Source organism: Lethenteron reissneri, chromosome 65 (genome assembly GCF_015708825.2).
Source record: "Lethenteron reissneri isolate LAM-NWPU_2019-01 chromosome 65, ASM1570882v1, whole genome shotgun sequence".
NCBI classification, from domain to species: Eukaryota; Metazoa; Chordata; class Hyperoartia; order Petromyzontiformes; family Petromyzontidae; genus Lethenteron; species Lethenteron reissneri.
In genome coordinates, this window is record NC_083843.1 from 10,724,489 (window position 1) to 10,745,578 (window position 21,090).

General features: G+C 45.4%; 1 protein-coding gene across 1 annotated transcript in view; it reads right to left on the bottom strand.

Annotated features, from left to right (window-relative positions):
- LOC133359468 (uncharacterized) overlaps positions 1 to 21,090 on the bottom strand; it is a 52,531-nt gene that overhangs the window by 8,530 nt on the left and 22,911 nt on the right. The window contains exons 2-5 of the mRNA XM_061577885.1: positions 20,159 to 20,464; positions 18,581 to 18,886; positions 12,703 to 12,738; positions 8,887 to 9,186 (exon numbers count right to left, since the gene is read on the bottom strand). Coding sequence (XP_061433869.1) covers positions 8,887 to 9,186; positions 12,703 to 12,738; positions 18,581 to 18,886; positions 20,159 to 20,464 — 948 coding nt within the window. The remainder of the gene's footprint in view (positions 1 to 8,886; positions 9,187 to 12,702; positions 12,739 to 18,580; positions 18,887 to 20,158; positions 20,465 to 21,090) is intronic.

Below are 21,090 nucleotides of genomic sequence, written 5' to 3' on the forward strand. Positions count from 1 at the left end.
AGCGTCTGAATGAACACCACCAAGCTTGGCAGCGTATATACTTAAATATATACTTAAATATACGCTGCCAAGCTTGGTGTTGTTCAGAAGAACAGGTCGGTCGGAAAGACAGCGTCTGAATGAGCACCACCAAGCTTGGCAGCGTATATACTTAAATATATACTTAAAATACGCTGCCAAGCTTGGTGGTGTTCAGAAGAACAGGGCTGTCGGAAAGACAGCGTCTGAATGAGCACCACCATGCTTGGCAGCGTATATACTTAAATATACGCTGCCAAGCTTGGTGGTGTTCAGAAGAACAGGGCTGTCGGAAAGACAGCGTCTGAATGAGCACCACCATGCTTGGCAGCGTATATACTTAAATATACGCTGCCAAGCTTGGTGGTGTTCAGAAGAACAGGTCTGTCAGAAAGACAGCGTCTGAATGAGCACCACCAAGCTTGGCAGCGTATATACTTAAATATATACTTAAAAATACGCTGCCAAGCTTGGTGGTGTTCAGAAGAACAGGGCTGTCGGAAAGACAGCGTCTGAATGAGCACCACCAAGCTTGGCAGCGTATATACTTAAATATATACTTAAAAATACGCTGCCAAGCTTGGTGGTGTTCAGAAGAACAGTGCTGTCGGAAAGACAGCGTCTGAATGAGCACCACCAAGCTTGGCAGCGTATATACTTAAATATATACTTAAAAATACGCTGCCAAGCTTGGTGGTGTTCAGAAGAACAGGGCTGTCGGAAAAGACAGCGTCTGAATGAGCACCACCAAGCTTGGCAGCGTATATACTTAAATATATACTTAAAAATACGCTGCCAAGCTTGGTGGTGTTCAGAAGAACAGGGCTGTCGGAAAGACAGCGTCTGAATGAGCACCACCAAGCTTGGCAGCGTATATACTTAAATATATACTTAAAATACGCTGCCAAGCTTGGTGGTGTTCAGAAGAACAGGGCTGTCGGAAAGACAGCGTCTGAATGAGCACCACCAAGCTTGACAGCGTATATACTTAAATATATACTTAAATATACGCTGCCAAGCTTGGTGGTGTTCAGAAGAACAGGGCTGTCGGAAAGACAGCGTCTGAATGAGCACCACCAAGCTTGGCAGCGTATATACTTAAATATATACTTAAAAATACGCTGCCAAGCTTGGTGGTGTTCAGAAGAACAGGGCTGTCGGAAAGACAGCGTCTGAATGAGCACCACCAAGCTTGGCAGCGTATATACTTAAATATATACTTAAAAATACGCTGCCAAGCTTGGTGGTGTTCAGAAGAACAGGGCTGTCGGAAAGACAGCGTCTGAATGAGCACCACCAAGCTTGGCAGCGTATATACTTAAATATATACTTAAAATACGCTGCCAAGCTTGGTGGTGTTCAGAAGAACAGGGCTGTCGGAAAGACAGCGTCTGAATGAGCACCACCAAGCTTGGCAGCGTATATACTTAAATATATACTTAAATATACGCTGCCAAGCTTGGTGGTGTTCAGAAGAACAGGGCTGTCGGAAAGACAGCGTCTGAATGAGCACCACCAAGCTTGGCAGCGTATATACTTAAATATATACTTAAAATACGCTGCCAAGCTTGGTGGTGTTCAGAAGAACAGGGCTGTCGGAAAGACAGCGTCTGAATGAGCACCACCAAGCTTGGCAGCGTATATACTTAAATATATACTTAAAATACGCTGCCAAGCTTGGTGGTGTTCAGAAGAACAGGGCTGTCGGAAAGACAGCGTCTGAATGAGCACCACCAAGCTTGGCAGCGTATATACTTAAATATATACTTAAAATACGCTGCCAAGCTTGGTGGTGTTCAGAAGAACAGGGCTGTCGGAAAGACAGCGTCTGAATGAGCACCACCAAGCTTGGCAGCGTATATACTTAAATATATACTTAAATATACGCTGCCAAGCTTGGTGGTGTTCAGAAGAACAGGGCTGTCGGAAAGACAGCGTCTGAATGAGCACCACCAAGCTTGGCAGCGTATATACTTAAATATATACTTAAATATACGCTGCCAAGCTTGGTGGTGTTCAGAAGAACAGGGCTGTCGGAAAGACAGCGTCTGAATGAGCACCACCAAGCTTGGCAGCGTATATACTTAAATATATACTTAAATATACGCTGCCAAGCTTGGTGGTGTTCAGAAGAACAGGGCTGTCGGAAAGACAGCGTCTGAATGAGCACCACCAAGCTTGGCAGCGTATATACTTAAATATATACTTAAATATACGCTGCCAAGCTTGGTGGTGTTCAGAAGAACAGGGCTGTCGGAAAGACAGCGTCTGAATGAGCACCACCAAGCTTGGCAGCGTATATACTTAAATATATACTTAAATATACGCTGCCAAGCTTGGTGGTGTTCAGAAGAACAGGGCTGTCGGAAAGACAGCGTCTGAATGAGCACCACCAAGCTTGGCAGCGTATATACTTAAATATATACTTAAATATACGCTGCCAAGCTTGGTGGTGTTCAGAAGAACAGGGCTGTCGGAAAGACAGCGTCTGAATGAGCACCACCAAGCTTGGCAGCGTATATACTTAAATATATACTTAAATATACGCTGCCAAGCTTGGTGGTGTTCAGAAGAACAGGGCTGTCGGAAAGACAGCGTCTGAATGAGCACCACCAAGCTTGGCAGCGTATATACTTAAATATATACTTAAATATACGCTGCCAAGCTTGGTGGTGTTCAGAAGAACAGGTCTGTCGGAAAGACAGCGTCTGAATGAGCACCACCAAGCTTGGCAGCGTATATACTTAAATATATACTTAAATATACGCTGCCAAGCTTGGTGGTGTTCAGAAGAACAGGTCTGTCGGAAAGACAGCGTCTGAATGAGCACCACCAAGCTTGGCAGCGTATATACTTAAATATATACTTAAATATACGCTGCCAAGCTTGGTGGTGTTCAGAAGAACAGGTCTGTCGGAAAGACAGCGTCTGAATGAGCACCACCAAGCTTGGCAGCGTATATACTTAAATATATACTTAAATATACGCTGCCAAGCTTGGTGGTGTTCAGAAGAACAGGGCTGTCGGAAAGACAGCGTCTGAATGAGCACCACCAAGCTTGGCAGCGTATATACTTAAATATATACTTAAATATACGCTGCCAAGCTTGGTGGTGTTCAGAAGAACAGGGCTGTCGGAAAGACAGCGTCTGAATGAGCACCACCAAGCTTGGCAGCGTATATACTTAAATATATACTTAAATATACGCTGCCAAGCTTGGTGGTGTTCAGAAGAACAGGTCTGTCGGAAAGACAGCGTCTGAATGAGCACCACCAAGCTTGGCAGCGTATATACTTAAATATATACTTAAATATACGCTGCCAAGCTTGGTGGTGTTCAGAAGAACAGGTCTGTCGGAAAGACAGCGTCTGAATGAGCACCACCAAGCTTGGCAGCGTATATACTTAAATATATACTTAAATATACGCTGCCAAGCTTGGTGGTGTTCAGAAGAACAGGGCTGTCGGAAAGACAGCGTCTGAATGAGCACCACCAAGCTTGGCAGCGTATATACTTAAATATATACTTAAATATACGCTGCCAAGCTTGGTGGTGTTCAGAAGAACAGGTCTGTCGGAAAGACAGCGTCTGAATGAGCACCACCAAGCTTGGCAGCGTATATACTTAAATATATACTTAAATATACGCTGCCAAGCTTGGTGGTGTTCAGAAGAACAGGTCTGTCGGAAAGACAGCGTCTGAATGAGCACCACCAAGCTTGGCAGCGTATATACTTAAATATATACTTAAATATACGCTGCCAAGCTTGGTGGTGTTCAGAAGAACAGGGCTGTCGGAAAGACAGCGTCTGAATGAGCACCACCAAGCTTGGCAGCGTATATACTTAAATATATACTTAAATATACGCTGCCAAGCTTGGTGGTGTTCAGAAGAACAGGTCTGTCGGAAAGACAGCGTCTGAATGAGCACCACCAAGCTTGGCAGCGTATATACTTAAATATATACTTAAATATACGCTGCCAAGCTTGGTGGTGTTCAGAAGAACAGGGCTGTCGGAAAGACAGCGTCTGAATGAGCACCACCAAGCTTGGCAGCGTATATACTTAAATATATACTTAAATATACGCTGCCAAGCTTGGTGGTGTTCAGAAGAACAGGGCTGTCGGAAAGACAGCGTCTGAATGAGCACCACCAAGCTTGGCAGCGTATATACTTAAATATATACTTAAATATACGCTGCCAAGCTTGGTGGTGTTCAGAAGAACAGGGCTGTCGGAAAGACAGCGTCTGAATGAGCACCACCAAGCTTGGCAGCGTATATACTTAAATATATACTTAAATATACGCTGCCAAGCTTGGTGGTGTTCAGAAGAACAGGGCTGTCGGAAAGACAGCGTCTGAATGAGCACCACCAAGCTTGGCAGCGTATATACTTAAATATATACTTAAATATACGCTGCCAAGCTTGGTGGTGTTCAGAAGAACAGGGCTGTCGGAAAGACAGCGTCTGAATGAGCACCACCAAGCTTGGCAGCGTATATACTTAAATATATACTTAAATATACGCTGCCAAGCTTGGTGGTGTTCAGAAGAACAGGGCTGTCGGAAAGACAGCGTCTGAATGAGCACCACCAAGCTTGGCAGCGTATATACTTAAATATATACTTAAATATACGCTGCCAAGCTTGGTGGTGTTCAGAAGAACAGGGCTGTCGGAAAGACAGCGTCTGAATGAGCACCACCAAGCTTGGCAGCGTATATACTTAAATATATACTTAAATATACGCTGCCAAGCTTGGTGGTGTTCAGAAGAACAGGGCTGTCGGAAAGACAGCGTCTGAATGAGCACCACCAAGCTTGGCAGCGTATATACTTAAATATATACTTAAATATACGCTGCCAAGCTTGGTGGTGTTCAGAAGAACAGGGCTGTCGGAAAGACAGCGTCTGAATGAGCACCACCAAGCTTGGCAGCGTATATACTTAAATATATACTTAAATATACGCTGCCAAGCTTGGTGGTGTTCAGAAGAACAGGGCTGTCGGAAAGACAGCGTCTGAATGAGCACCACCAAGCTTGGCAGCGTATATACTTAAATATATACTTAAATATACGCTGCCAAGCTTGGTGGTGTTCAGAAGAACAGGGCTGTCGGAAAGACAGCGTCTGAATGAGCACCACCAAGCTTGGCAGCGTATATACTTAAATATATACTTAAATATACGCTGCCAAGCTTGGTGGTGTTCAGAAGAACAGGGCTGTCGGAAAGACAGCGTCTGAATGAGCACCACCAAGCTTGGCAGCGTATATACTTAAATATATACTTAAATATACGCTGCCAAGCTTGGTGGTGTTCAGAAGAACAGGTCTGTCGGAAAGACAGCGTCTGAATGAGCACCACCAAGCTTGGCAGCGTATATACTTAAATATATACTTAAATATACGCTGCCAAGCTTGGTGGTGTTCAGAAGAACAGGGCTGTCGGAAAGACAGCGTCTGAATGAGCACCACCAAGCTTGGCAGCGTATATACTTAAATATATACTTAAATATACGCTGCCAAGCTTGGTGGTGTTCAGAAGAACAGGGCTGTCGGAAAGACAGCGTCTGAATGAGCACCACCAAGCTTGGCAGCGTATATACTTAAATATATACTTAAATATACGCTGCCAAGCTTGGTGGTGTTCAGAAGAACAGGTCTGTCGGAAAGACAGCGTCTGAATGAGCACCACCAAGCTTGGCAGCGTATATACTTAAATATATACTTAAATATACGCTGCCAAGCTTGGTGGTGTTCAGAAGAACAGGGCTGTCGGAAAGACAGCGTCTGAATGAGCACCACCAAGCTTGGCAGCGTATATACTTAAATATATACTTAAATATACGCTGCCAAGCTTGGTGGTGTTCAGAAGAACAGGGCTGTCGGAAAGACAGCGTCTGAATGAGCACCACCAAGCTTGGCAGCGTATACTTAAATATATACTTAAATATACGCTGCCAAGCTTGGTGGTGTTCAGAAGAACAGGGCTGTCGGAAAGACAGCGTCTGAATGAGCACCACCAAGCTTGGCAGCGTATATACTTAAATATATACTTAAATATACGCTGCCAAGCTTGGTGGTGTTCAGAAGAACAGGGCTGTCGGAAAGACAGCGTCTGAATGAGCACCACCAAGCTTGGCAGCGTATATACTTAAATATATACTTAAATATACGCTGCCAAGCTTGGTGGTGTTCAGAAGAACAGGGCTGTCGGAAAGACAGCGTCTGAATGAACACCACCAAGCTTGGCAGCGTATATACTTAAATATATACTTAAATATACGCTGCCAAGCTTGGTGGTGTTCAGAAGAACAGGTCTGTCGGAAAGACAGCGTCTGAATGAGCACCACCAAGCTTGGCAGCGTATATACTTAAATATATACTTAAATATACGCTGCCAAGCTTGGTGGTGTTTCAGAAGAACAGGGCTGTCGGAAAGACAGCAGTCTGAATGAGCACCACCAAGCTTGGCAGCGTATATACTTAAATATATACTTAAATATACGCTGCCAAGCTTGGTGGTGTTCAGAAGAACAGGTCTGTCGGAAAGACAGCGTCTGAATGAGCACCACCAAGCTTGGCAGCGTATATACTTAAATATATACTTAAATATATACGCTGCCAAGCTTGGTGGTGTTCAGAAGAACAGGTCTGTCGGAAAGACAGCGTCTGAATGAGCACCACCAAGCTTGGCAGCGTATATACTTAAATATATACTTAAATATACGCTGCCAAGCTTGGTGGTGTTCAGAAGAACAGGGCTGTCGGAAAGACAGCGTCTGAATGAACACCACCAAGCTTGGCAGCGTATATACTTAAATATATACTTAAATATACGCTGCCAAGCTTGGTGTTGTTCAGAAGAACAGGGCTGTCGGAAAGACAGCGTCTGAATGAGCACCACCAAGCTTGGCAGCGTATATACTTAAATATATACTTAAATATACGCTGCCAAGCTTGGTGGTGTTCAGAAGAACAGGTCTGTCGGAAAGACAGCGTCTGAATGAGCACCACCAAGCTTGGCAGCGTATATACTTAAATATATACTTAAATATACGCTGCCAAGCTTGGTGGTGTTCAGAAGAACAGGTCTGTCGGAAAGACAGCGTCTGAATGAGCACCACCAAGCTTGGCAGCGTATATACTTAAATATATACTTAAATATACGCTGCCAAGCTTGGTGTTGTTCAGAAGAACAGGTCTGTCGGAAAGACAGCGTCTGAATGAGCACCACCAAGCTTGGCAGCGTATATACTTAAATATATACTTAAATATACGCTGCCAAGCTTGGTGGTGTTCAGAAGAACAGGTCTGTCGGAAAGACAGCGTCTGAATGAGCACCACCAAGCTTGGCAGCGTATATACTTAAATATATACTTAAATATACGCTGCCAAGCTTAGGTGGTGTTCAGAAGAACAGGGCTGTCGGAAAGACAGCGTCTGAATGAAACACCACCAAGCTTGGCAGCGTATATACTGAAATATATACTTAAATATACGCTGCCAAGCTTGGTGGTGTTCAGAAGAACAGGGCTGTCGGAAAGACAGCGTCTGAATGAGCACCACCAAGCTTGGCAGCGTATATACTTAAATATATACTTAAATATACGCTGCCAAGCTTGGTGTTGTTCAGAAGAACAGGGCTGTCGGAAAGACAGCGTCTGAATGAGCACCACCAAGCTTGGCAGCGTATATACTTAAATATATACTTAAATATACGCTGCCAAGCTTGGTGGTGTTCAGAAGAACAGGTCTGTCGGAAAGACAGCGTCTGAATGAGCACCACCAGGCTTGGCAGCGTATATACTTAAATATATACTTAAATATACGCTGCCAAGCTTGGTGGTGTTCAGAAGAACAGGGCTGTCGGAAAGACAGCGTCTGAATGAAACACCACCAAGCTTGGCAGCGTATATACTTAAATATATACTTAAATATACGCTGCCAAGCTTGGTGTTGTTCAGAAGAACAGGGCTGTCGGAAAGACAGCGTCTGAATGAGCACCACCAAGCTTGGCAGCGTATATACTTAAATATCTACTTAAATATACGCTGCCAAGCTTGGTGGTGTTCAGAAGAACAGGTCTGTCGGAAAGACAGCGTCTGAATGAGCACCACCAGGCTTGGCAGCGTATATACTTAAATATATACTTAAATATACGCTGCCAAGCTTGGTGTTGTTCAGAAGAACAGGGCTGTCGGAAAGACAGCGTCTGAATGAACACCACCAAGCTTGGCAGCGTATATACTTAAATATATACTTAAATATACGCTGCCAAGCTTGGTGGTGTTCAGAAGAACAGGTCTGTCGGAAAGACAGCGTCTGAATGAGCACCACCAGGCTTGGCAGCGTATATACTTAAATATATACTTAAATATACGCTGCCAAGCTTGGTGTTGTTCAGAAGAACAGGGCTGTCGGAAAGACAGCGTCTGAATGAGCACCACCAAGCTTGGCAGCGTATATTTAAGTATATATTTAAGTATATACGCTGCCAAGCCTGGTGGTGCTCATTCAGACGCTGTCTTCCCGACAGACCTGTTCTTCACCTGAGGACGGCTGCTTGCGTTGTGGCCGAATGTTTTCTTTTTATTATTTTATAATGTTTTATTATTTATTATTTTATTACGTTTTATTTTATTATTTATAATGTTTCATTTTTATTATTTTATTATGTTTTATTTGTATTATTTTATAATGTTTTATTTTTATTATTTTATTATGTTTTATTTTAATTGTTTTATTTTTATTATTTATTATTTCCCTTCTACGTGACTTTACCGAAAGAACCAAGAGAATGGACCGTTGGCAACGCGCGCGTTTAGTGCAACTCGCCGGCTTATATGCCGCGGTCACAGCCGTCGTACCCAGAGTCTCAAGCCAAACGTTGACCTCCGGATAGCTGCTCCTGAGGTCTTGCAGCGTGCACAGGAGCTGATGGCATTTCTTCTCCTCTCCGTCGATGAAGTGGTCGAGCAGGAAACCCGCACGCTCCAGTTCGCAGGAAATGCTCCGGGCTCTGGAGAGAATCTCCGCGGAGAGGAGTTGCTTCTTTTCCAGCTCTCTGAGCAGAGGCGACGAGTCCTTGCCGAGCCAACGCTTCAACTCGGGTTTCTTGCCTCGGATCACGTGAAGAGCGTTGCCAGGAACAACCACGATGCGGTTATCTGCGTGAAGAAAACCACCACAAGTCGTTTTAGTTTGACGCTTTGAAGGCGGCACTCACCGTCCACAATCTTCTCCTGCCTTGTCATCTCACTCTACTCCCCTCCACGCACTCTCCTACCTCTCCCATCTCATCTCACTCTACTCCCCTCCACGCACTCTCCTGCCTCTCCCCTCTCATCTCACTCTACTCCCCTCCACGCACTCTCCTGCCTCTCCCCTCTCATCTCACTCTACTCCCCTCCACGCACTCTCCTGCCTCTCCCCTCTCATCTCACTCTACTCCCCTCCACGCACTCTCCTGCCTCTCCCCTCTCATCTCACTCTACTCCCCTCCACGCACTCTCCTGCCTCTCCCCTCTCATCTCACTCCACTCCCCTCCACGCACTCTCCTGCCTCTCCCCTCTCATCTCACTCCACTCCCCTCCACGCACTCTCCTGCCTCTCCCCTCTCATCTCACTCCACTCCCCTCACGCGCTCTCCTGCCTCTCCCCTCTCATCTCACTCTACTCCCCTCCACGCACTCTCCTGCCTCTCCACTCTCATCTCACTCTACTCCCCTCCACGCACTCTCCTACCTCTCCCCTCTCATCTCACTCTACTCCCCTCCATTCACTCTCCTACCTCTCCCCTCTCATCTCACTCTACTCCCCTCCACTCACTCTCCTACCTCTCCCCTCTCGTCTCACTCCACTCCCCTCCACTCACTCTCCTGCCTCTCATCTCACTCTACTCCCCTCCATTCACTCTCCTACCTCTCCCCTCTCATCTCTCTCTACTCCCCTCCACGCACTCTCCTACCTCTCCCCTCTCATCTCACTCCACTCCCCTCCACTCACCAGAGGTGTGGACTCGAGTCATGTGACTTGGACTCGAGTCAGACTCGAGTCATGAATTTGATGACTTCAGACTCGACTTGGACTTGCATAACAATGACTTTGTCCCACCTCTGCCACTCACTCTCCTACCTCTCCCCTCTCATCTCACTCTACTCCCCTCCACTCACTCTCCTACCTCTCCCCTCTCATCTCACTCTACTCCCCTCCACTCACTCTCCTGTCTCTCTCCTCTCATCTCACTCCTCTCCTACTTCTCCCCTCTCATCTCACTCCACTCCCCTCCACGCACTCTCCTACCTCTCCTCTCTCATCTCACTCCACTCCCCTCCACGCACTCTCCTGCCTCTCCCCTCTCATCTCACTCCACTCCCCTCCACTCACTCTCCTACCTCTCCCCTCTCATCTCACTCCACTCCCCTCCACGCACTCTCCTACCTCTCCCCTCTCATCTCACTCTACTCCCCTCCATTCACTCTCCTGCCTCTCCCCTCTCATCTCACTCTACTCCCTCCACGCACTCTCCTACCTCTCCCCTCTCATCTCACTCTACTCCCCTCCACGCACTCTCACTCCACTCCCCTCTCATCTCACTCCACTCCCCTCCACGCACTCTCCTGCCTCTCCCCTCTCATCTCCCTCCACTCCCCTCCACGCACTCTCCTGCCTCTCCCTCTCATCTCACTCCACTCCCCTCCACGCACTCTCCTACCTCTCCCCTCTCATCTCACTCCACTCACCTCCACGCACTCTCCTACCTCTCCCCTCTCATCTCACTCCACTCCCCTCCACGCACTCTCCTGCCTCTCCCCTCTCATCTCACTCCACTCCCCTCCACGCACTCTCCTGCCTCTCCCCTCTCATCTCACTCTACTCCCCTCCACGCACTCTCCTACCTCTCCCCTCTCATCTCACTCCACTCCCCTCCACGCAATCTCCTACCTCTCCCCTCTCATCTCACTCTACTCCCTCCATTCACTCTCCTGCCTCTCCCCTCTCATCTCACTCTACTCCCCTCACTCACTCTCCGACCTCTCCCCTCTCATCTCACTCCACTCCCCTCCACGCACTCTCCTAACTCTCCCCTCTCATCTCACTCCACTCCCCTCCACGCACTCTCCTACCTCTCCCCTCCCATCTCACTCTACTCCCCTCCATTCACTCTCCTACCTCTCCCCTCTCATCTCATTCTACTCCCCTCCACGCACTCTCCTGTCTCTCTCCTCTCATCTCACTCCACTCCCCTCCACGCACTCTCCTACCTCTCCCCTCTCATCTCACTCTACTCCCCTCCACGCACTCTCCTACCTCTCCCCTCTCATCTCACTCTACTCCCCTCCACGCACTCTCCTGCCTCTCCCCTCTCATCTCACTCTACTCCACTCACTCTCCTGCCTCTCCCCTGTCATCTTACTCCACTCCCCTCCACGCACTCTCCTACCTCCCCCCTCTCATCTATTAAAACTATTTTTATACCAGGTAAGGTCCCATTGAGCTGTACAGTTCTGTTTCAGAAGCGACCCTTCTATCACAAATGATAGCACCTCAACGAGGTGGCACAGGCAATGTCCATGCTCTTATGAAGAACATTCCACGTTGTACATCGTTTAGTTATGAGTAGCAACTTTACAGTCCTTTTCCACAACACATATTGGAGACCCCTCTCCATAACTGTAATCGTACTAGGCTTTTTAAAAATCATATTTGATAGTGTTTAAAGTATAATAATGTACGTAAATGGTTTATACATTTCTTTTAGATATGTTTGTAATGTTAGGCTTAGGGGATTGTTCCTAGCGACACATCACATTTTATTGTTTGTAGTAGATTAGTAATCAGTTAATTAGCATTGTTTCCTCTACAGGAATTGTACTTGTAAGACGTTTCACTTAATAATACGCTTACTCTCCCAACACACTGGTGAGCTGAAGTAGTAACTAATTGGCGTTTTGTTTATGTAACAAATCCCTTACGAACTGTCTGTCAGGTGGTGGAGAGTTACGACACATTTATACTTGCACGATCTAACCCCAAAAAACTATATTATGTATACTATTGTGTCCCGAAAGCCTACTAGTTAAACTATTATTATTATAACGTAACCACGAAGCTTTAGTCAGCATTTTAACGTTAGTCGTGGGGTCCTATGGGAGGTGAAACAATAACTGAACAAGTATAACCCGTAAAAACAAAGTTTTTCACTCTAAATCCTTTATATGCGTGGCGGCTAGAGTCCTCTCGTCCTCTGGCTTGAGATGGCTGCCACCTATGGGTCAGATGATTGTCTGCCAGTATTAAGCAATTGGTAATTAAATATTTAATTTGTTTTCCCTAAAAAGTGTAAAATTTTGGTAAATTTTAATTTCACGAACATTAATTGTCTCGCACAACGAGTCTGTGGTGCAAAATGTCAGCTCGATTGGATCACGGGAAGTGGGTTAAAAAACGACCGAAAGATTGCATGGTCGCAAGCAAGCAAGCAAGCACGCAAGCATGCGAACTTATATAAAGGATTTAAAAACCCATGTCACTGTTAACCGAGGTACCGCTGTATACATTTGGCAGTCGCCTACAGTATAGAGTACTGTACTCAGTAAATAGGCTTTCTTTTTTCCCACTGCTGGCTATGCCTATGCTTGCTGTTGACGTGAAGTGTGTTTTATATCGTTGCTTGACTTGCCACGGACAGTTGGAGAACCGGTTGCACCCGGACATTCTGTAACAACAAGCACACGTTGGAAACGACAGTGAAAATGTCACAATTCTTGTTTTTTAGCCGTTGCAGCTTCACGCGTGAAAACACACATCTCATCAAAAATCACGTGGGGCAGGGAAGGGTGAACCAACAGGCAGTGGGACATATGAGGCCCACGACTTCGTAGTCTGAGCGATGTAAACGTTGAGTTTTTTCTTCTTGGTTCTGTAAATAATAAAATAACAAAAACATAATAAAATACAATTCTCACGACGGTTCGGCCACAACGCAAGCAGCCGTCCTCAGGTGAAGAACAGACATGGTCTCCACCTGAGGACGGCTGCTTGCGTTGTGGCCGAAACGTCGTGAGAATTGTATTTTAGTATGTTCATTTTTATTATTTTATTATTTCCATTCTACGTGACTTTACCGAAAGAACCAAGAAGATGAATCCCTGCAGTCACGAAAGCTTTAAATCGAAATTTAACGTTGAGTTTATGACACATTTACGTCATTTCACCGCCCCCCCCTCCCACCCAAAAGAACGTTACTATGAGTAATGTTGATCGCGAAAGCCTCTATGACTACGGTGTTACATTTTAAAATAAACTTCTGAGCCACCAACCAGAGGTCGCAAACGGGTTTTGATTCCTTACCCGTACCCGGCCGCACCAGGGTTGCAAACAGGTACCCGTACCTGGCCGTACCCGTACCCTACCCATACCCGATACCCGTACCCTACCCGTACCCGGCCGGGTATCGGGTAGGGTACAGGTATCGGGTACCCAATTGCGACCTCTGGGATGAAGCCATGTTGCAGGGCGCGGGTGGGTTGATTCTAGGAACTTGAATTGTGAGAAGAGACAAGACGTTGGGAAAATGAGTGACAAAACGGTGACTCCCCAGTGACTCACGGCCTACCCGTACCCGTACCCGCCACACCAGGGTCGCAACGGGTACCCGTACCCGTACCCGGCCGGGTATGGGATAGCCGGGTATCGGGTAGGGTACGGGTATCGGGTACCCGGTTGCAAACTCTGCGACCAACTCTCAAGGGATGCGAGCCTGGCTCCGTGCCTCAGAGTTGCGGTTATTACGTCCATAAAATCTTGTGCGTGTGGTAAATTGCAATTATATTAATATTACATCATTACCTTGGCAACACAATCTGTACAACAGTATCGATTTAAAGCTTTCGTGACTGCAGGGATTCATCTTCTTGGTTCTTTCGGTAAGTCATCACGTAGAATGGAAATAATAAAATAATAAAAATTAAACATAATAAAAATAATTCTCACGACGTTTCGGCCAAAACGCAAGCAGCCGTCCTCAGTGAAGACAGGTCTGTCGGGAGACAGCGTCCATTCAGACGCTGTCTCCCCGACAGACATGTTCTTCACCTGAGGCGGCTGCTTGCGTTGTGGCCGAAACGTCGTGAGAATTGTATTTTATTATGTTTCATTTTTATTATTAGATTATGAATCTTGTTGGTTCTTTCGGTAAAGTCACGAAGAAGGGAAATAATAAAATAATAAAAATAAAACATAGTAAAATAAGTCGGACGCTGTCTCCCCGACAGAACTGGTCTTCACCTGAGGACGGCTACTTGCGTTGTGGCCGAAATGTCGTGAGAATTATTTATTACGTTTAATTTTATCATTTTATTACTTCCCTTCTACGTGACTTTACCGAAAGAACAAGAAGATGTAAACAGTAGTAGCGTCACTGCAAGGACCTCTTGATACATCGGTCGAAATGAACACGGCTTCGGTTTGCTAGACCACTGGGTCACGTCACAACCGCTGCGATTGTTAATGTCGTTGACCCTTCAAGTTCCGAGACGTTTGCAAGCAGCTTGGCGTCCATTTTGTTTAGAGAGGCATGGCAGCGGCGCCATTTTGTTTAGAGGACGTGGCAGCGACGCCATTTTGTTTAGAGAGGCGTGGCAGCGGCGCCATTTTGTTTAGAGAGACGTGGCAGCGGCGCCATTTTGTTTAGAGAGGCGTGGCAGCGGCGCCATTTTGTTTAGAGAGGCGTGGCAGCGACGCCATTTTGTTTAGAGAGGCGTGGCAGCGGCGCCATTTTGTTTAGAGAGGCGTGGCAGCGGCGCCATTTTGTTTAGAGGCGTGGCAGCGCCGCCATTTTGTTTAGAGAGGCGTGGCAGCGCGACGCCATTTTGTTTAGAGAGGCGTGGCAGCGGCGCCATTTTGTTTAGAGAGGCGTGGCAGCGGCGCCATTTTGTTTAGAGAGGCGTGGCAGCGACGCCATTTTGTTTAGAGAGGCGTGGCAGCGGCGCCATTTTGTTTAGAGACGTGGCAGCGGCGCCATTTTGTTTAGAGAGGCGTGGCAGCGGCGCCATTTTGTTTAGGAGACGTGGCAGCGACGCCATTTTGTTTAGAGAGGACGTGGCAGCGGCGCCATTTTGTTTAGAGAGACGTGGCAGCGGCGCCATTTTGTTTAGAGAGACGTGGCAGCGACGCCATTTTGTTTAGAGACGTGGCAGCGGACGCCATTTTGTTTAGAGAGGCGTGGCAGCGGCGCCATTTTGTTTAGAGAGGCGTGGCAGCGGCGCCATTTTGTTTAGAGAGCGTGGCAGCGGCGCCATTTTGTTTAGAGAGGCGTGGCAGCAGCGTCCATTTTGTTTAGAGAGCGTGGCAGCGGCGCCATTTGTTTAAGAGGCGTGGCAGCGGCGTCCATTTTGTTTTAGAGAGGCGTGGCAGCGGCGTCCATTTGTTTAGAGAGGCGTGGCAGCGGCGCCATTTTGTTTAAGAGGCGTGGCAGCGGCGTCCATTTTGTTTAGAGAGGCGTGGCAGCGGCGTCCATTTTGTTTAGAGAGGCGTGGCAGCAGCGTCCATTTTGTTTAGAGAGGCGTGGCAGCGGCGCCATTTTGTTTAAAGAGGCGTGGCAGCGGCGTCCATTTTGTTTAGAGAGGCGTGGCAGCGGCGTCCATTTTGTTTAGAGAGGCGTGGCAGCAGCGTCCATTTTGTTTAGAGAGGCGTGGCAGCGGCGCCATTTTGTTTAGAGAGGCGTGGCAGCGGCGTCCATTTTGTTTAGAGAGGCGTGGCAGCGGCGTCCATTTTGTTTAGAGAGGCGTGGCAGCGGCGTCCATTTTGTTTAGAGAGGCGTGGCAGCGGCGCCATTTGTTTAGAGAGGCGTGGCAGCGGCGTCCATTTTGTTTAGAGAGGCGTGGCAGCGGCGCCATTTGTTTAAGAGGCGTGGCAGCGGCGCCATTGTTTAGAGAGGCGTAGCAGCGGCGCCATTTTGTTTAAAGAGGCGTGGCAGCGGCGCCATTTGTTTAGAGAGGCGTGGCAGCGGCGCCATTTTGTTTAGAGAGGCGTGGCAGCGGCGTATTTTGTTTAGAGAGGCGTGGCAGCGGCGTCCATTTTGTTTAGAGAGGCGTGGCAGCGGCGCCATTTTGTTTAGAGAGACGTGGCAGCGACGCCATTTTGTTTAGAGAGGCGTGGCAGCGGCGCCATTTTGTTTAGAGAGGCGTGGCAGCGCGCCATTTTGTTTAGAGAGGCGTGGCAGCGCGCCATTTTGTTTAGAGAGCGTGGCAGCGGCGCCATTTTGTTTAGAGAGGCGTGGCAGCGACGCCATTTTGTTTAGAGAGACGTGGCAGCGACGCCATTTTGTTTAGAGAGACGTGGCAGCGACGCCATTTTGTTTAGAGAGCGTGGCAGCGACGCCATTTTGTTTAGAGAGACGTGGCAGCGACGCCATTTTGTTTAGAGAGCGTGGCAGCGGCGCCATTTTGTTTAGAGAGACGTGGCAGCGACACCATTTTGTTTAGAGAGACGTGGCAGCGACGCCATTTTGTTTAGTGAGGCGTGGCGGCGGCGTCCATTTTGTTTAGAGAGGCGTGGCAGCGGCGCCATTTTGTTTAGAGAGACGTGGCAGCGACGCCATTTTGTTTAGAGAGGCGTGGCAGCGACGCCATTTTGTTTCTACGACGCCATCGGTACTCACCGCAGAGAACTGTAGCAACACGACCACCGCCACTCTACGACAGCCGGTGCACCAAAACTGTGCCACACACGCTCTGCTGCATGGCGGTGTGGGAGCCTCTGTTCCCATCAAGTTACTTGATACGCTTAGGTTTTTTCAGGTAAAGGTAAGTAGGTGAAAAATAAGTAATAAAAATAAATAATAAAGTAATAGAAATCTATTAGTATTTATATTCCTAGTTTTTTAAATTATATATATTTATTTAGTTTTATAATAGAAATCTAGTATTATTTGTATTATTTTCTATCATGTTTTATTTTATTTATTTATATAATCGAAATCTAGTAGAAGTTTTCAGCATACGAATTTTTATTATTTATTTAAATAATAGAAAGCTAGTATTATTTCTATAATTTTTTGTATTTGGCATTTTATTATTTATTTATATACTAGAAATATAGTATTATTTCTATAACTTAAAAAAATTGTCTTTTTATTATTTATTTATATAATAGAAATCTTGTATTATTTCTATTATTTTAATTATTTTTAATGGTTATTATTTTATTATTATATTTTACCTACGTGACTTTACCGGAAAAAACCCAAGAGTATGAATCCTTGCAGTCACGAAAGCTTCGCATCTAGAATTAAAGTTACTTGAATTTTTTTTGTTCCCAGTTCCATTTCAGAACGGAATTGAATCGGAAGGAAAACTGATGACGTACACATACGTACACGTACCTCATTGGAACGGGAAAGGGTTATTAAAGGTGCATCGGGTAGTAACAATGAAGACACCTAAAGCATTAACCAGGTTGGCTGCTCAACCTCAAAACTACGACCTCTGAGCACAATACATTGCGCCGAGCTCACTTAGCTTCTAGATTTAAAGCTGTTCGTGACTGCAGGGATTCATCTTCCTGGTTCTTTCGGTAAAGTTACGCAGAAGTGAAATAATAAATAATAAAAATATAAAACATAAAATTCTCACGACGCTTCGATTGCAACACAAGCAGCAATCATCATCAGGTGTGAAAACCACAGCACGAACATTTGAAGAAAAAAAACATGAATTTCGATGTAAAGCTTTCGTGACTGCAGGGATTCATATTCTTGGTTCTTTCGGTAAAGTCACGTAGAAGGGAAATAATAAAATAATAAAAATTAAACATAATAAGATAATTCTCACGACGTTTCGGCCACAACGCAAGCAGCCGTCCTCAGGTGAAGAACAGGTCTGTCGGGGAGACAGCGTCTGAATAAAACATATATGCTGCCAAGCCTGGTGGTGTTTCATTCAGACGCTGTCTCCCCGACAGACCTGTTCTTCACCTGAGGACGGCTGCTTGCGTTGTGGCCGAAACGTCGTGAGAATTATTTTATTATGTTTATTTGTATTATTTTATTACTTCCCTTCTACGTGACTTTACCGAAAGAACCAAAAAGAGCTCACTGAGCTTCTAGATTTGAAGCTTTCGTGACTGCAATGATTCATATTCTTAGGTTTTTTTCGGTAAAGTCACGTAGGTAAAAAATGTAAATGAATAAAAGTAAAATTTAAAAAAATGAACCCGTAAAAACAAAGTTTTTCACTATAAATCCTTTATATGCGTGGCATCGGTTTTATTTTATTATTCGTTTCTGTTTTTCTTGAGTAAGAATATCATTTTTATCACATTGGTATTTTAAATTAAATATGAAAAAAAAAATTCCTAAAAAGTGTAAAATTTTGGGAAAAATTTTCACGAACATTAATTGTCTCGCACAACGAGTCTGTGTGCAAAATGTCAGCTCAATTGGATCACGGGAATTGGGTTAAAAAACGACCGAAAGATTTGACCGGTCGTAAGCGCGTAAGCAAGCAAGCAAGTGAACTTAATATAAAGGATTAAAAAAATACACATAAATTTCTCACTTAGCTTATCCAGCCAGGTACGTAGCTTGGGGTCGTAGTGTCTCTGGACGGCCCTCAGCGCCACAAGCAGCTTCTGGTAGCCCTGTCCTCCGGACATGAAGTGGTCGAGCAGGAAGCTGGCACACTCTAAGCCATCCCTCTTGTCTCTGACTTGGGTGTAGACGCGCCGCTCGATGTACCACTTGCTGTCCATCTCGTCCAGGAGGAACGTTGGGTCTTTGGAGATCCACTGGATGAGGTTGTCCCGGTTGCGAGAGATCTGCTCTTCGATGTCCTCCTCCACAACCACAATCTGTGCCTCGTCCTCTGTGGTGTGATCGTGAGGCAACGGGTTCGTAAAAAAAACAGGCGCGCACGAGGATTATGCGGTAGTTGAGAGAGATGCTTTTTGTCTTCAGCAGTTTAACAGAATCGGAAGTCATTGGGTAACCGACAATATTTTTTGCACATCAACAAATAGCCATTTTGCCAATTTTACATCAGGTTTTCGACAACTTTTCTAAAGCAAGCTTATAATTACATCACATACTTGATAATCATTTGCTATATATTTGATTTTCATTATGAGAGTTATTGTGGTGCCCTGTTGCAGTCAATTAAATGTGTGGACAGACAGAGCTAAGGAATGAACTCCGTCAAGCCAATGTGGAAAGCATCAATCATAAAAAATTAACCCGTAAAAACAAAGTTTTTAACTATAAATCCTTTATGTGCGTGGCGGCTAGAGTCCTCTCGTCCTCTAGCTTGAGATGGCTGCCACCTATGGGTCAGATGATTGCCTGCCACCATTAAGCAATTGGTAATTAAATATAATTTTTTTTTCCTAAAACGTGTAAAAATTTGGAAAAATGTTTCACGAAAATAAATTGTCACGCACAACGAGTCTGTGTGCAAAGTGTCAGCTCGATTGGATCACGGGAAGTGGGTTAAAAAACGACCGAAAGATTTGCACGGTCGTAAGCGCGCAAGCAAGTGAACTTAATATAAATGATTTAATAAAATAAAAATCACGACGTTTTGGAGGCAACACAAGCTTCCATCTTCAGGTGGAACCGTCACAGCACGACAGCTGTATCAAGTGCTGTGACTGTTCCACCTGAAGACGGAAGCTTGTGTTGCCTCCGAAACGTCGTGATTTTTATTTTTATTTTACTTTTATTAATGTTAATTTTTTACCTACGTGACTTTACCGAAAAAGCCTAAGAATATGAATCCTTGCAGTCACGAAAGTTTCACATCTAGAATCAAAAGGGCCCTTAGTTAATTACGATGTTTCATCCATCAATCAGCTTTAACTTATTGTTCCAGTTTCGATTTAAAGCTTTCGTGACTGCAGGGATTCATCTTCTTGGTTCTTTCGGTAAAGTCGTCACGTAGAAGGGAAATAATAAAATAATAAAAATAAAACACAATAAAATGGCCGAAACGTCGTGAGAATTATTCTATTGTGTTTTATTTTTATTATTTTATTACTTCCCTTCTACGTGACTTTACTGAAAGAACCAAGCAGATTATTGTTCCAGCTCTATCTTGAACTTCAGACACTGCTAATATCGTTATTATTCTTAGCACACGTACCAAGGCGGTGAAGCCAGTGCTTTATTTCTGGATATTGTTCCTTGAGGTCTTGGAGCGTTTCCAGCAGCTTCTGACACTTTCGCTCGCCTCCGTCAATGAAGTAGTCGAGCAGCAAACACACGCCCTCCAACTGTTGGGGATTCTTCTTGGCTTTGGAGAGGACCTCATTTGAAACGAACGTCTTTGTGTTCAGCTCATCCAGAAAGTGCGATGGGTTCCTGCTGAGCCAACGCTTCAACTCGGGTTTCTTGCCACGGATCACGTGCAGAGCGTTCCCTGGAACCACCACGATCTTGTTGCTTTCATCTGTCAAGAACGTGGACAACGGGTTTTACACTGGTCAACAACAACAACAAAAAATTGGAGCTTTCGTGACTGCAGAAATTACTCTTTGGTTCTTTGGGTAAAGTCACGTGTAAAGATAAAATAATAAATTAAATACTAGCACACTACGACGTTTCGATTGCAACACAAGCAATCATCATCAGGCATAGATGAAATAGCAACAAAAAATCTAACCAGAAGACTATAGACAGACATACAAGCAGACAGATATCACCAAGATACATAGAGAGAGTATCTTGGTGATATCTGGTTAGATTTTGTGTTTCTATTTCATTTATACCTGATGATGATTGCTTGTGTTGCAATCGAAACGTCGTATGCTAGGATTTAATTTATTATTTTATCTTTATACGTGACTTTACCGAAAGAACCAAAAAGTAGAACAACAACAACAACAAAAACATGTTTTTCCGGCCTGGACTTTTGCAGGCTGTTCTAGACTAATTTCAGGGTGCCGATTCCAAATCTGATCTCAGATTTGCGGTGGTTCAGCGGTTAGCGCTACGCTGCCCTACGGACCTGGCGACCTGAGTTCGATTCCCGCTCGCGGCCAAGACGAATCACGATTATCTGAACCGGTCCTGGGC